The 12509-nt window shown below is 39.2% G+C and overlaps 1 protein-coding gene across 1 annotated transcript in view; it reads left to right on the top strand.

Annotated features, from left to right (window-relative positions):
• LOC126268219 (putative protein tag-52) overlaps positions 1-5229 on the top strand; it is a 139173-nt gene extending 133944 nt beyond the window's left edge. Inside the window, exon 9 of the mRNA XM_049973846.1 lies at positions 4733-5229. Within this exon, the coding sequence (XP_049829803.1) occupies positions 4733-5083 (351 nt within the window). The 3' untranslated portion in view covers positions 5084-5229. The remainder of the gene's footprint in view (positions 1-4732) is intronic.
• The last annotated feature ends 7280 nt before the right edge of the window (positions 5230-12509 follow it).

Below are 12509 nucleotides of genomic sequence, written 5' to 3'. Positions count from 1 at the left end.
AGCAGAAATCTACAGATACCACTGTTCAAATGCTGGCTCACTATTTTGACCAGAACTGAGGTGGAATCTTCCTACATGTCAATTATGGGCCTGAAGATGGCATACCAAATAAAATAAGTTTGGAGATTAGACAGATGAAAGGTGTTTGATTTGACATCCTATGTTATTAAATGGATAGATTGCTAGTCACAATAAAGATGACACACTGAGTTGAAGACAGGCACGACAGAAAAGACTGTTACTTATAAGCTTTCAACCAAAGCCTTCTTCAGAAAATAAAAATGTACAGACATTCACAAAAGCAAGCACACCACAGAATAAAAGACCACTATCTCTGCCCAGAATGTAACTGAAATGCATCAAATAGGAGCAACAGTCTGGAATAGTATGATGACGGGGGAGGGATAGCAGGGTACAAGTGAGGGAAGAGGAATCAGTGCTGCCTGGCAGAGCGTGCAGGGCTAATGGTGGCAGAAGAGGGCTGCCAGACATAGTGGTGGGAGGCTGTGGGGGAGGGAGAGAAAATGGGGAACAGAGAGGAGAGGAGCAGAGAGGGAAAACATCACTGAGTGCACCAGCAGGGAGCAGCACACAATGAGGATCAGAGGTGGTGAATTGTGTGGAAGTGACAGGACAGAGGGGGTGAAACAGTTGGGTGGAGAGTGTGGGGATAGTAGGTTACTTTAGGTTGAGTCTGGGATGATTCCCAGAACACAGAATGTGTTATAAGGGTAACTTGTGAAGCAGCCATCGAAATTGGGCTTTTTATGTTCAGCTTGTTATGTTGTGCCACAGGATGGCTCTCAGTCTTGCCCACAGTTTGGTAGATGCCATTTGTTCTGGTGGGCAGCTGGTTGGAAGTCTTACCGACGTAAAAATCTGAGCAATGGATGCAGAAGAGCTGGTATATGAAATTGCTGCTTTCACTGGTGGTCTGACCTTTGATGGGTTAGAGTAAGCCTGTGCAGGACTGGAACAGGAAGTGCTGATTGGTGGATTGAGCAGATCTTGCATCTGGAATAAGATCCCTGTTGCAAAAGGTTGAGTTTGGGAGTGGCATAGCGATGGACTAGGATGCTGTTGAGCTTGAGTGGACGATGGAGCACCACTCTGGGAGAGGTGAGAAGGATCTTTGGTAGGATTTCCCCAATTTCATGGTATGATGATAGTAAAAACCATGATGACAGATGTGATTCAGTTTTCCAGTCCAGGACAGTATTGGGTGATGAAGGTAGCATTCCTTTGTAGCTGGCACTTGGAAGCGGTGGGAGGATTGTGAGTTTGTGGCTATATGACATGGGATATCTGTTGCCAGGCCAGATCTGGGGGCAGTGCCTGTCTGAGAAGGCCCGTGTGAGAACTTTAGCATAATGGGCAAGGAAGCTCCCATCACTGCAGATATGTCAACCCAGGGTAGTGAGGATGTATTGGAGGAATTTTTTTGTGTGGAATGGATGGCACCTTTTGAAACGTAGGTAGTGTTGTTGGTTGGTGTGTTTAACACTGTGGCACATAGCATCCACTACAGTGGACAGATGTTACTGACCACTTCTTTGGCAGTTCCAGTGAGTCATGAGGCTGCCAATGCACACAGTCCACTGCATTGGGCACTCCCTACTGGTGTCGCGTCATGCATGTATTTGCAGCTGAATGACTGACTGAAAACGCATTTGTCAGACACAGGGACTGGTGATTCCGAAAAGGTGAAGGTCATTGTGAAAAGAAATATGGGATTCATCGAAAAGAATTTTTATGGTAGGCCATTGGGTGGGAAGAAGGTTTGTGGTTGGGTAGGGGGGGGGGGGGGGGGTGAGATTCCATAGTTTAGGCAGCATTTACGGAAGAGGATCATTTCAGAATGAGATTTTCACTCTGCAGCGGGTTGTGCACTGATATGAAACTTCCTGGCAGATTAAAACTGTGTGCCGGATCGAGACTTGAACTTGGGACCTTTGCCTTTCACAGGCAAGTGCTCTACCATCTGAGCTACCCAAGTACGACTCACGGCTTTGCTTCTGCCAGTATCTCGTATCCTACCTTCCAAACTTCACAGAAGCTCTTCTGTGAACCTTGCAGAATTAGCTCTCCTGGAAGAAAGGATATAGCGGAGACATGGCTTAGCCACAGTCAGGTGGAAGATACTGGCAGAAGTAAAGCTGTGAGGACGGGACATTAGTCGTTCTTGGGTAGCTCAGATGGTAGAACACGTGCCCGCAAAAGGCAAAGGTCCCGAGTTCGAGTCTCGGTCCGGCACACAGTTGTAATCTGCCAGGAAGTTAGGATATCTTCAGTCTGGAACCACGCTGCTACTATGGTCGCAGGTTCGAATCTTGCCTCGGGCATGGATGTGTCTAATGTCCTTAGGTTAGTTAGGTTTAAGTAATTCTAAGTCTAGGGGACTGATGACCTCAGATGTTAAGTCCCTTAGTGTTTAGTGCCATTGAACAGGATATAGGACTTTGTTTTCGCCAAGGAAAGGGATACTTTTCTGAAGTGGTGCAGAAAGGTATAGCAGGAGTCCATTCTGGCAGGGATGACATTGAAGAAACAGGAAATGACAGAAACAGGAAATGACATAGGAAACGGGCAAATGAAAGCATTAGGTGATATGAGGGGAGCTGAATAATGAAAAAACACACAAATATACGCGTAGATATACACAATTACTTAAAAATGTGAGCGAATATGTAAAAATGCTCATAAATACATTAAAAATGGGAAAAAATGACAGAATGGATGAGATATGGGAGAAAGCTCGATTTGAACAGCTGCTTCATAATCCAGGCCATCTGGATCCTCCCCTCCACCACCAGCTTTTCTGAACTGCACAATGGGAGTTATACGTAAACCATATTCTCAACTCCCGAAATCATTCCGGTCCCAACCATCAGTACCCTACTCTCACCACACTCTCCACCCAAGTGTTTCCACCCAACTTCTGTCCTCTGTCACATCCTCACAATTTGCCTTCCCTCAACCTCACTGTGCACTGTTCTCTGCCGGTGTGCCCAGCGATCTTCCCTCCTTTTCTGCTCCCTGTTTTTTCCCTCCTCACAGCCACCCAACGCTGTGCCTGGCAGCCCTGTCCTGCCACCTTTAGACGCAGCACACACTGTCAGACAGGGCTGTTCTCTTCCCCCACCCATACCCTGCTATCCCTCCCCCTTCTCTGCCCCATTCTGGATTGTTGCTTCAATTTGACACATTTCAGTTGCATTCTGCATCATCAGCAGCACAGCAAAATCTGCTAATCGTGTACATCATGTCCAGGGAAGTAGTCAATGATGGACTTCTCGAAGATATCTATGAGGTCAAGTAGTATGACCGAGATTCTGAACCCAACCCGAGAGAGAACCTATGTCAGTCATGCTATACATGTCATTCTTTGTGTTTGTAATCTCCTGCAGCAATAAGGAAAGGTGTATGTTAGTTTCCCTGCTCTAGGAATGCCAATGCATTCAACTCAAGCTGTTGGAGTTGTGGTCATGTCTGCGTGATATTTGTGTTAATAAATGGTGTGTGTTTATCTTTTTCTGATGAAGGCTGTGTCCGAAAGCTTATGTGTAAGTGTCTTTTAATTGTGCCTGTCTGCAACCTAGCATCTTATCTTTATGCTAAGTAGCAAGCTACCTTTTCCTACATTTTTAATGTTCCTACCTGAGTTTCCATTGTTTGAATATAAGATTACTGTAAATTTGGAAAAAAGACACCTCTTATTGCCTAGTAAATACGGTATGTTGCGAACCTGTTTAAATGAAATCTGAAGAATTGTGCACTCATTTCTGTGCAATAGTTTGGGTCTTTTTTAATCACTGTGCCAATGCTACAGTTTATTTAGAGTAAGCAGTTATTGCTGTTTTGTGTGGTAGAACTACAATCCTGAGTGGCTTTTACGTGACGTACAAAAATATTGTGAACTGAAGTAGTAGGTAATTCTTAGCATTTTCTTCTGTCATAAGAATATAATATATGAATGCCCGTATTTGCCCCAGAATACAAAGCAAACACAATAAGGAAAGCAGACAAGCTTTTGTGTAGTGTCAGTGATCATGAAGATTATTTTTATGTTGAAGGCGGCACTAATCTTAACTTCAAGGTGAATAGTCTACATGCAGTGTTAAGTATCAACAACGTGAAGATAGACTGTAAACTTTAGAGTTCCAACAAGCCAAACATCAGGAAATATTTGCTTACTTGCAAGTAAATAAGAATTAATTTTTGGACAAAAGTGTTTTTGATGGGTCACTTAAGTAGTTTTATTGATTATCATTGGTTACTGTATTTATTTTGTTGATCTGGGAATTACTTTTACAGCAGGCTTAACATCATATCCTAGTTGTCAAACATGAATGTCTATGTTCATTTTTAGTCTGAAAAATGGTAACTTGTTACTAATATTCATTTTAAGCTTCACAAGCCTAATACAATTTCTAACTTACTCATCAGGTGGTGTTTGAAGATAATCAGTTAGCAGAAGTGTCTTATTATCTCATCATATATTTGTATTCTTACCACACTCTCTACAGAGAATTTCATTTGCATTGTTGTTGTCTTATAACATTAACTGCAAAACAGAACTTGCTGGAGTTGTTCTTTGTTCTTAATATGTAACTGCCATGCATTATGGTCTAAAACGTTTCGCCTCCTAAGGCTATGTTTGTAGTTTATAAAATCGCTTTGTTCTAAGCATCATCCGTAATTTGCCTATACTGGAACTATTCAATTTTTACAGGTTAACCACACTTCAGGCGATGAAACAAAGGATTGCTTGTACCCGTTGCGAGAAAGTATGAAAAGAGGTAGAAATATGGTACATTTCCACGAGGAAGATGTCATTGGCCGCAGAACTTTGAATGAATTTCCACACTCAGTTGTTGATAGTTCCAATAGAAATGAAATTACATGGACTACCTTCTCAGAAACAGTACAGAGTACAGTTTCAGAAAATCTATCAGAAGCTAATGAAGAGCCTTGGCATGTTAGAAGTATTAGTTTAATAAGAAATTTTATTGCTGGTTTCAGGTATTGTTTTAGAAAACATGTCTTAAAAAGGCATCTCAGAGTTCCTGATTTTAATCAGTAATTTACGATCTCTGTCACAGTTCCTACATTACTGTGCAAATACAGAAGTTTCTATTTTTCTAACAGATATTTCTTGAGTATTACTTCTCTCTCTCTCTCTCTCTCTCTCTCTCTCTCTCTCTCTCTCTCTCTCTCTCTCTCTCTTTCATAGGGAGGGGATAAAATTATATTGAAGTGTGTACCTTCAGGAGGAAAAACAGTTTATGATTATGTCCTTATATGTTTTGATAGTGTTCCAAAACTATCTTTCATGTTACTTGTAAACTAAACACTTTATTATTATTATTATTAATTTTTTTCCGAAGGCAGTTTATTTAAATATGAAAGACACATGCTTTCTCATATAGAATAAATAGAGTAAGCTCAACACTAGTAGTGAAATTGTAAATAATTTATAACCATTCAGTGTACTTACTCATTTGAGCCATTTTGATCATTTTTTAAACTAGGGGAAACTGTAGTGCTGTCTAAGAATCTGAATAGCAGGACACAGTAGACTCACCAATGCATGAGCTTCGTGAATCTGCTGTTAAATAACAGTTCAGCATTTTTATTTTCTCTTTGTTCTTTTCTGCAGAACTATAGAAAACTCCAGAACAGAAGTGTAATTTCTTTTTTGTTGTACTTTTGCATGTGCTGCTGTCATTTTATTTGTAAAGACAGAGTATAATTTCTGTATTATCTTCATATGTAATTCAAGATTTGCGTCTCTTGTGCCTATCCTGTCACCGCTTGATGTTTCCGTTTGTCCAGTTTCATACAGCACTAGTGGTTTTAAATAAGTTGCTTTATCAAGTGTGCACATTGAAGAAGTTTAAACTGTTTGTAGCCATCATTCAGTAATCCAAGTACCATCACCACACACATAGAATTTTTGAACTGTTAGTTAATGCTTCAAAATTCATCAGATGTTGACCCAAAAAAGGAAAAGTTGTTGTAATTCATTTGTGAACCTTGAGCGAATGAGCAAAGTTCTTCATTTTCTTAAAGTTTCATGTTCTTTTAATGACTAACATGTCCATTATTACTTTCGAATAATGTTGACAAACTGTTAGTTACTTCATTTACATGTGTATGAGATCAATGTTCCAGTTTGAGAAGTACCATTTGTTGCTCATATTTATTTTCATTGTTGTGCAGGGATAATTTAAAAGTTGTGTTTCTGCCTCAAAAACAAACAGATTTCTCAACAAACTGTGAGACATTGTCTTAAAAGATAGTGACAATAGAGTAACTTTGTATTTGCACAACTGCTATCATGTTACTATCTATTCAAATCGTTAATGTTAGCTAACACCAGAATTTGAAACTTCTCCTTTCCTGTCTGTGTTGATTAAAGGCTGTGTGTGTGTGTGTGTGTGTGTGTGTGTGTGTGTGTGTGTGTGTGTGTGTGTGTGTGTGTGTGTGTGTGTATTTATAGTTCTTCTGTTATGTGTATTGTTACATTCTGTTGGAGATCTCAAGCATAGAACAGATGTCTAAACACTTTCTTATTATTTACTAATGAAGTAGGTTTTTTTGTTGAATCTGTATACAGCTGCAACATGAAAATAATTTTTTGTGGTGAATACAATTTGTATGTATACAGTTCAAAAGTTTGTTATTGACTCCAAAGAAGTATAGGATTCTACCAATAAACAACATGTTTGAAATTGTTTTATTTCATGTACTTGTATGATCCATTAGATGTGGCACCTTTTTCAACAGATAACTTAGATAAATGATAACATGAACAACCTTTCATAACTGTGGGTCATAACAATGAGCAATGAGATTTGAGGAGGGTTGGAACTTATATAGTGGCAACTCTTTATTCACAACAGATACAAAAAAAAGTTAAAAGTTTTACACCTGTTACTGTGCTTCAGAGTAGTCACCTGCATTGTGTAGAACCCGTTACCAGTGATGTGGAAGGCGTAGTATACCGTTAGCGGAGCCTGTTCTGTTGATGGTGCAAATGGAGTGGTCTACTCCTTTTAGAATCTCTGGAACAGTTCAGAAGCAAATGCTACAAAACCAAAACTGAAATACCAGTCCAACAAATGGCGTCATTATGTGTCATCGCAAAAGTCGGAAGTGTGTCAGAGCCCCAGTATGGTGAAAGCTATTGTGATTCTCGTGTACGACTGTGATGGTGTTATCCTAATGCATTACATTCCTCCGTGGCAGACCGTCAATGCACAGTATTACTTTTTGTTTTTGGAGCATCACCTGCGACCAGCTTTGCAAAAGGAGTGCAATGCATGGGTGCATACAGCGCAAGCTGTGGCTACTCTGTTTGGTTGATGGGACTGGGATGTACTGTACCATCCACCATACTCCCCGGACTTAAGTCCTTGCGGATTTGATTTGATTCCAAAGATGAAGGAATCACTTAGTGGCATTCGCTCCAGAACTGTTCCAGAGATTCGACAGGCAGTAGGCTGCTCCATTTGCACCCTCAACAGAACAGGCTCTGCTAATGGTATACTACACCTCCCACATCACTGCAATGGGTTCTACACAATGCTGGTGACTACTTTTAAGGACAGTAACAGGTGCATACATGTAACTCTTTTGTATCAGTTGTGAATAAATACTTGCCACTGTTTAAGTTCCAACTCTCATATAACACTTCCCATAAATTTTTCTGCTCACTAGAGACTACTGGAGTAGAATAACGGGAATAGACTATGGTTTGGTAATGTTCAAATCTGAAATAACTTAAAATAATTCCATAGCTCTCAACCTACCCTTCCTATAGGGGAGCTCTAAACCCCACTGAAAACTGTGAACCTCTGCCATATTTTATGTTATAAGAAGTTAACTGGATTGTTTTTAAATAGTATAACCACATATAATAAACAGTATTGTTGTATCATTTGTAGTTAATGCAAGTGTTTTAGTTGGGTGGGAATAGCATTCCCAGAAATATTTATCACAAACCATGTCTATATAAATTTTATTGCAATCAGCAGTCATGAAATCTTGGCCGTGGGTGGAAAGCAGATTAGCAGGTGAAACAGCTTGCAGAAAGCAAGAGGCTAAAGCAGAGGTTTCTGAACATTGTACAGTATGGAAACTAGTATGTTCAGAGTGAGTTCTTATAAATATTTTGTTTCAACTAAAGCACTAGTTAATACAGTGTACAGATAAAGCTTCTAAGAGTTCCTTGTATCTTGTTAATGTGTATCTTGATTCATTCCACATGTGTGAAGGGTTTCTGTAATGGGATTTATAGAACATTAAGAATGAAGACAGTCTGTAGTGTCTGCTTCTTCTGATAATCGTATGTGCTCAGATACCTAGATAGGATGTATTGTAAAATCAGACCATTATACATACTGCCATTGCTTGATAGTCCAGGTTTTGTGCTCATTAGACCGTTAAATTCTCCTGGCTTATAAGAAGCCTGGCAATTTTAGTTCTAACTTGAAAGTTTTGTTTTTGTAGCTCCCATTACACTGTAGTTCTTAACAGTTACCTAGATGCCAGTTCACTTTGCCATTTGGCCAGTGGTCATCTTATTACAAGTAAAAAACCTCTTTCATGCCCTCCTGTCTATCAGGAAGTTTAATATTACTACCAAATGTAGTCATTTAACAACAAGACAGTATACTGTAACAGTAATTCAGTCTCTCTGGATACCCCTAATACAGTTTAGACTGTATACATCTACCAACTAAGCAGATGTTGCCAGAAGTTTTTAAAATGCAATACAACACAATGTCGCCACAACAATCACTGCTGTACTGATGACTGAAACATTAGATGTTGTAGTGTAATGAGAAAACAACATAACTAATACCTTAAAGATAAGTAAGAAAATAAGCTTCAGAAATAAGGTGTGTGTATAGCAGCATATACATATTGTAGTGCCATAATGCCCGTTCTGACATGCCTAGTAATGTGATATGACTAAGTGGTGGTGGATGAAGTAAAATACCTAGTGCACACTTTTTCTTTCTACGTGAGAGTAAGGCGGTAAGTACAGACGGAACCAAGCAACATGGGACAAATGTTTCAACATAGTAAATGAAGCTGATGGGTTGAAATTAATGGATCAGCATTCTTGAAAACAAGGTGCTCTCTTGGAACAATGTAAAAAATATTTTTGTAATGTTTTTGTATTATGTCAGAGTTGGTCAGTTTTAGTGCTGTAGTTACTTTGTTTTTCCATTTTTAACTCAACATTAAATATACTTAAGAGTAGTGGAAGTGAAAAAGACAAATTAATGTTACTAGCTTTCACCTGTACATAGATGCATATAAATATACAGAAAATTAATGTATGGGTCAGCCACTGTTATTTTTCCGGTATAAGCATGCATACACTGGACAGGAGACAACATTTTTTCCACTTGTAATACAGAGCTGCAGTTTATTTCACTGTGTGTACTTCTTATTGATGCAACAATATAACTACAGTGAAAACCCTATTTTACGTTAAAAAAACGCAAAACTGAGAAAAAATCAGAATCGGGGAAAATGTTAAACCCCCAAAATATGAACAAAAACACATGTACTTGGCACATATGATTAAAACTCTTGATATTCATGCAGGTGGTTCTCTGTTCTCCAAAGGTCATGTGTGAGTGAATTTCGCGCGCGTGTGTGTGTGTGTGTGTGTGTGTGTGTGTGTGTGTGTGTGTGTGTGTGTTTTCAACGAAGGCCTTGTTGGCCAAAAGCTCACTTTCTGACAGTCTTTTCACTGTACTTATCTGCAACTCGGCTTCTCTGCTATACAGTGAATAGCAACTATCCTTTTCATAATACTGCAACAATATTGAATGGCTTATTATAAACACAGAATGGTCCTGGCTCTCTACCACAATACACTTCCAACAAACCATGTAGAATGACTTAGCATTGCACAGAGCAAATATTTTTTATGCTATTTTTAGCTGGTTTGTTGGGAACGTATTGTATGAAGCTGCAACAACTTCTGAATGCTTCTAGTAACAAATTCTCCAAGGTTGTAACTATTCATACCGTTTTTAACAAATGCACCCAGAAAGCTCCTAATATTTACTAACATATCCATTTTATGTTGCATGCCCCTAGTTTCTGTATAATCAACTCCACTACATGTGACAAGCAAATAAAATTTCTGGTAACTCTTGGGGTATCTCAAAACAATCATTCTTGTTCCGTCATTTGACCAAAGGCCTAGTGCCTTCGTGTGGTTTCCACCTTGGAGGCCAATGAAATAGAATGCCTAATACTGTGCAAGTTAGAGTTTGATCTGTCAACTTAGCATCAATATCTGTAGAATAACCTTTTTTTTACCTTTTTTGGTGAATGTAAACATTTGAAAATGCCCAGTTTCAGCTATTCTGTCAGTACTAATGATTTTATGGAACAGTTCTATTTCCTCTAAAATGTTGCATGCTACCATTTTAGTGCCTGAAAAGATCTTGATAGCACTTTTTGCTCTTACATGTGATGTCATTTCATCATATCATTTTGTTTGTTTGTTGCTACCAATAAATACATCATCTTCAGTATCAAAGGAAGGTAATCTTTCATCACACTCAATTTCAGTCACTATTGTGATCAGTCAGTTATATTACTTCATCGTCTCCACCAGAAAACAACTCATCAATATTGTGCAACTTCTGCAAGCACCTCTGAAAGTGTCTGCTCTGATTCCTTACCTGTAAGTACTTTTAATAAAAATGGACCTCTCTAAAATTTACCGTGTTTTAGTACACTGCTTCGTGTAAATGTACAAGACATAACATTGTCATTTAAGTGGATAGATAAAAAAATCTACTCACGAAGCGGACATAAGACTGTTGTAATAGACAAGTCTTTGGAGCCAGTGGCTCCTTCTTCACGCAGAAGGGTTGAAGGGGATGGAAGAAGGGTAAAGGAAAAGGACTGGAGAGGTCTAGGAAAAGGGGTAGATTTCGGCAAATCGTGGGTCACGAGAGACTTAGGATGCAGCATGAGAAGGAAAGACATAACATTGGCAGTTTGAATAGTACTTACATTACCATGCACTTGGCATGTACGATAAACTGATGCTGCAGTTTCAGGATTAACTTAACGTTGCCACTAAACATAAGTTAAACAACGGCTAGAAAGGCATCAACAAATAGATGGCTATAAGGCTTGGCATTTTTCCGGTACAGAGCAAAAGATGGCTCTGCTGTTTAAAATACACAAGTGCACCTGCTTTGTTGTTCAAGAAGCTTCTGCCTGGTCACAACTACATAACTGATGCTGACATTTGGGAGGCTGTTGTTAAATGACTCCTAGGCCTCGATTATGTTTATGCCACATGCAACATACTGGTTTACCCGTCAAACAAATGCTTAAACAACAGTAGTGTATAATGGGAAAAGTAATATATATCAGTGTCTTAGTTACTTTGTGTAAATCTTCAATTTCTTGAATAGATATCTCCTTGAAAGGGACTTGTTAACTTATTTTTTAATCCCTCTCATACTTACGTGACGAGGGACACAGTGTAGATGATATGTACCAATGTTGAACACTTCATGGTATCTCAACCGTACCTTACAGTATAATAAGTAATTACATTCACGAAAGAAAATAGCACTTGCTCATCTGGAGAGTTCTGCTTATCAGTCAAGTTAAGCGCACTTGGAAATCAAAAAATTGGGGACCTTTATACCCTGCCACACCTGCTCATGATTTACAGATGAAGTTCATTCCTACGTGTGCGAAGATAGCTGAATGTACTGAAGTTTCTTTATAATATTCTGCTATTGTATTATATTATAAAAGCAAAACATTCAACCCTAGGATGAATTGCCTGTCTGAATCCAAACTTGGAGAAACAGTAGAACAGTGTACCAGCAATAAATGATTAAGTTTGCAAGAATATGACACACACTTTGACCCAACAGTATCATTTGTTATGTAACAAGAAAGGACCGCATTATGCCTAGCTTATTTAGTGAAGAGCCAACATAGTGAGCAATGAAAACCAGTGTGCCGGTACATGTCATTCGCCTCAGAGCGCACAGTATCAGCAGGAAAGTGAGAGGAGAATGGTGATTGGTCACCAGGAATGTAATTTGTCAGGGTGTGACATTTTTGTTTCTAGTCAGCTCACTAATATGACAAAGATGCACATCTGGAACATTTTTGTTTCTCAGCAACGTGCTACTATGACAATAATGTGCATGTGGAACCAGCAGATAGAAGATGGTCATTCATAAGGATGAGTAAGTTCTGGACCACACAAATTGACCGTAGCAAGGGACAAGTGTTTGGTACTGAAGCACTGCATCAGGTGTCGACTTAACCGTGTGACTATTTGGACCCATCTGCATCTGGCATGGTGGCACACATGCTTGTGTTTAGTTTTGAAGTGTACAGAAACCATGAATTTCTCAGACAGTATTGAACACACCACCCATTTGGTGACATGGTGCATCAAAATCTAGCCCCACTCCAGCCTGTCTAAAGGGACA

The sequence above is a fragment of the Schistocerca gregaria genome, chromosome 4 (genome assembly GCF_023897955.1).
Source record: "Schistocerca gregaria isolate iqSchGreg1 chromosome 4, iqSchGreg1.2, whole genome shotgun sequence".
Taxonomy (NCBI): Eukaryota; Metazoa; Arthropoda; class Insecta; order Orthoptera; family Acrididae; genus Schistocerca; species Schistocerca gregaria.
This window is presented reverse-complemented; position numbering and strand designations above follow the sequence as displayed.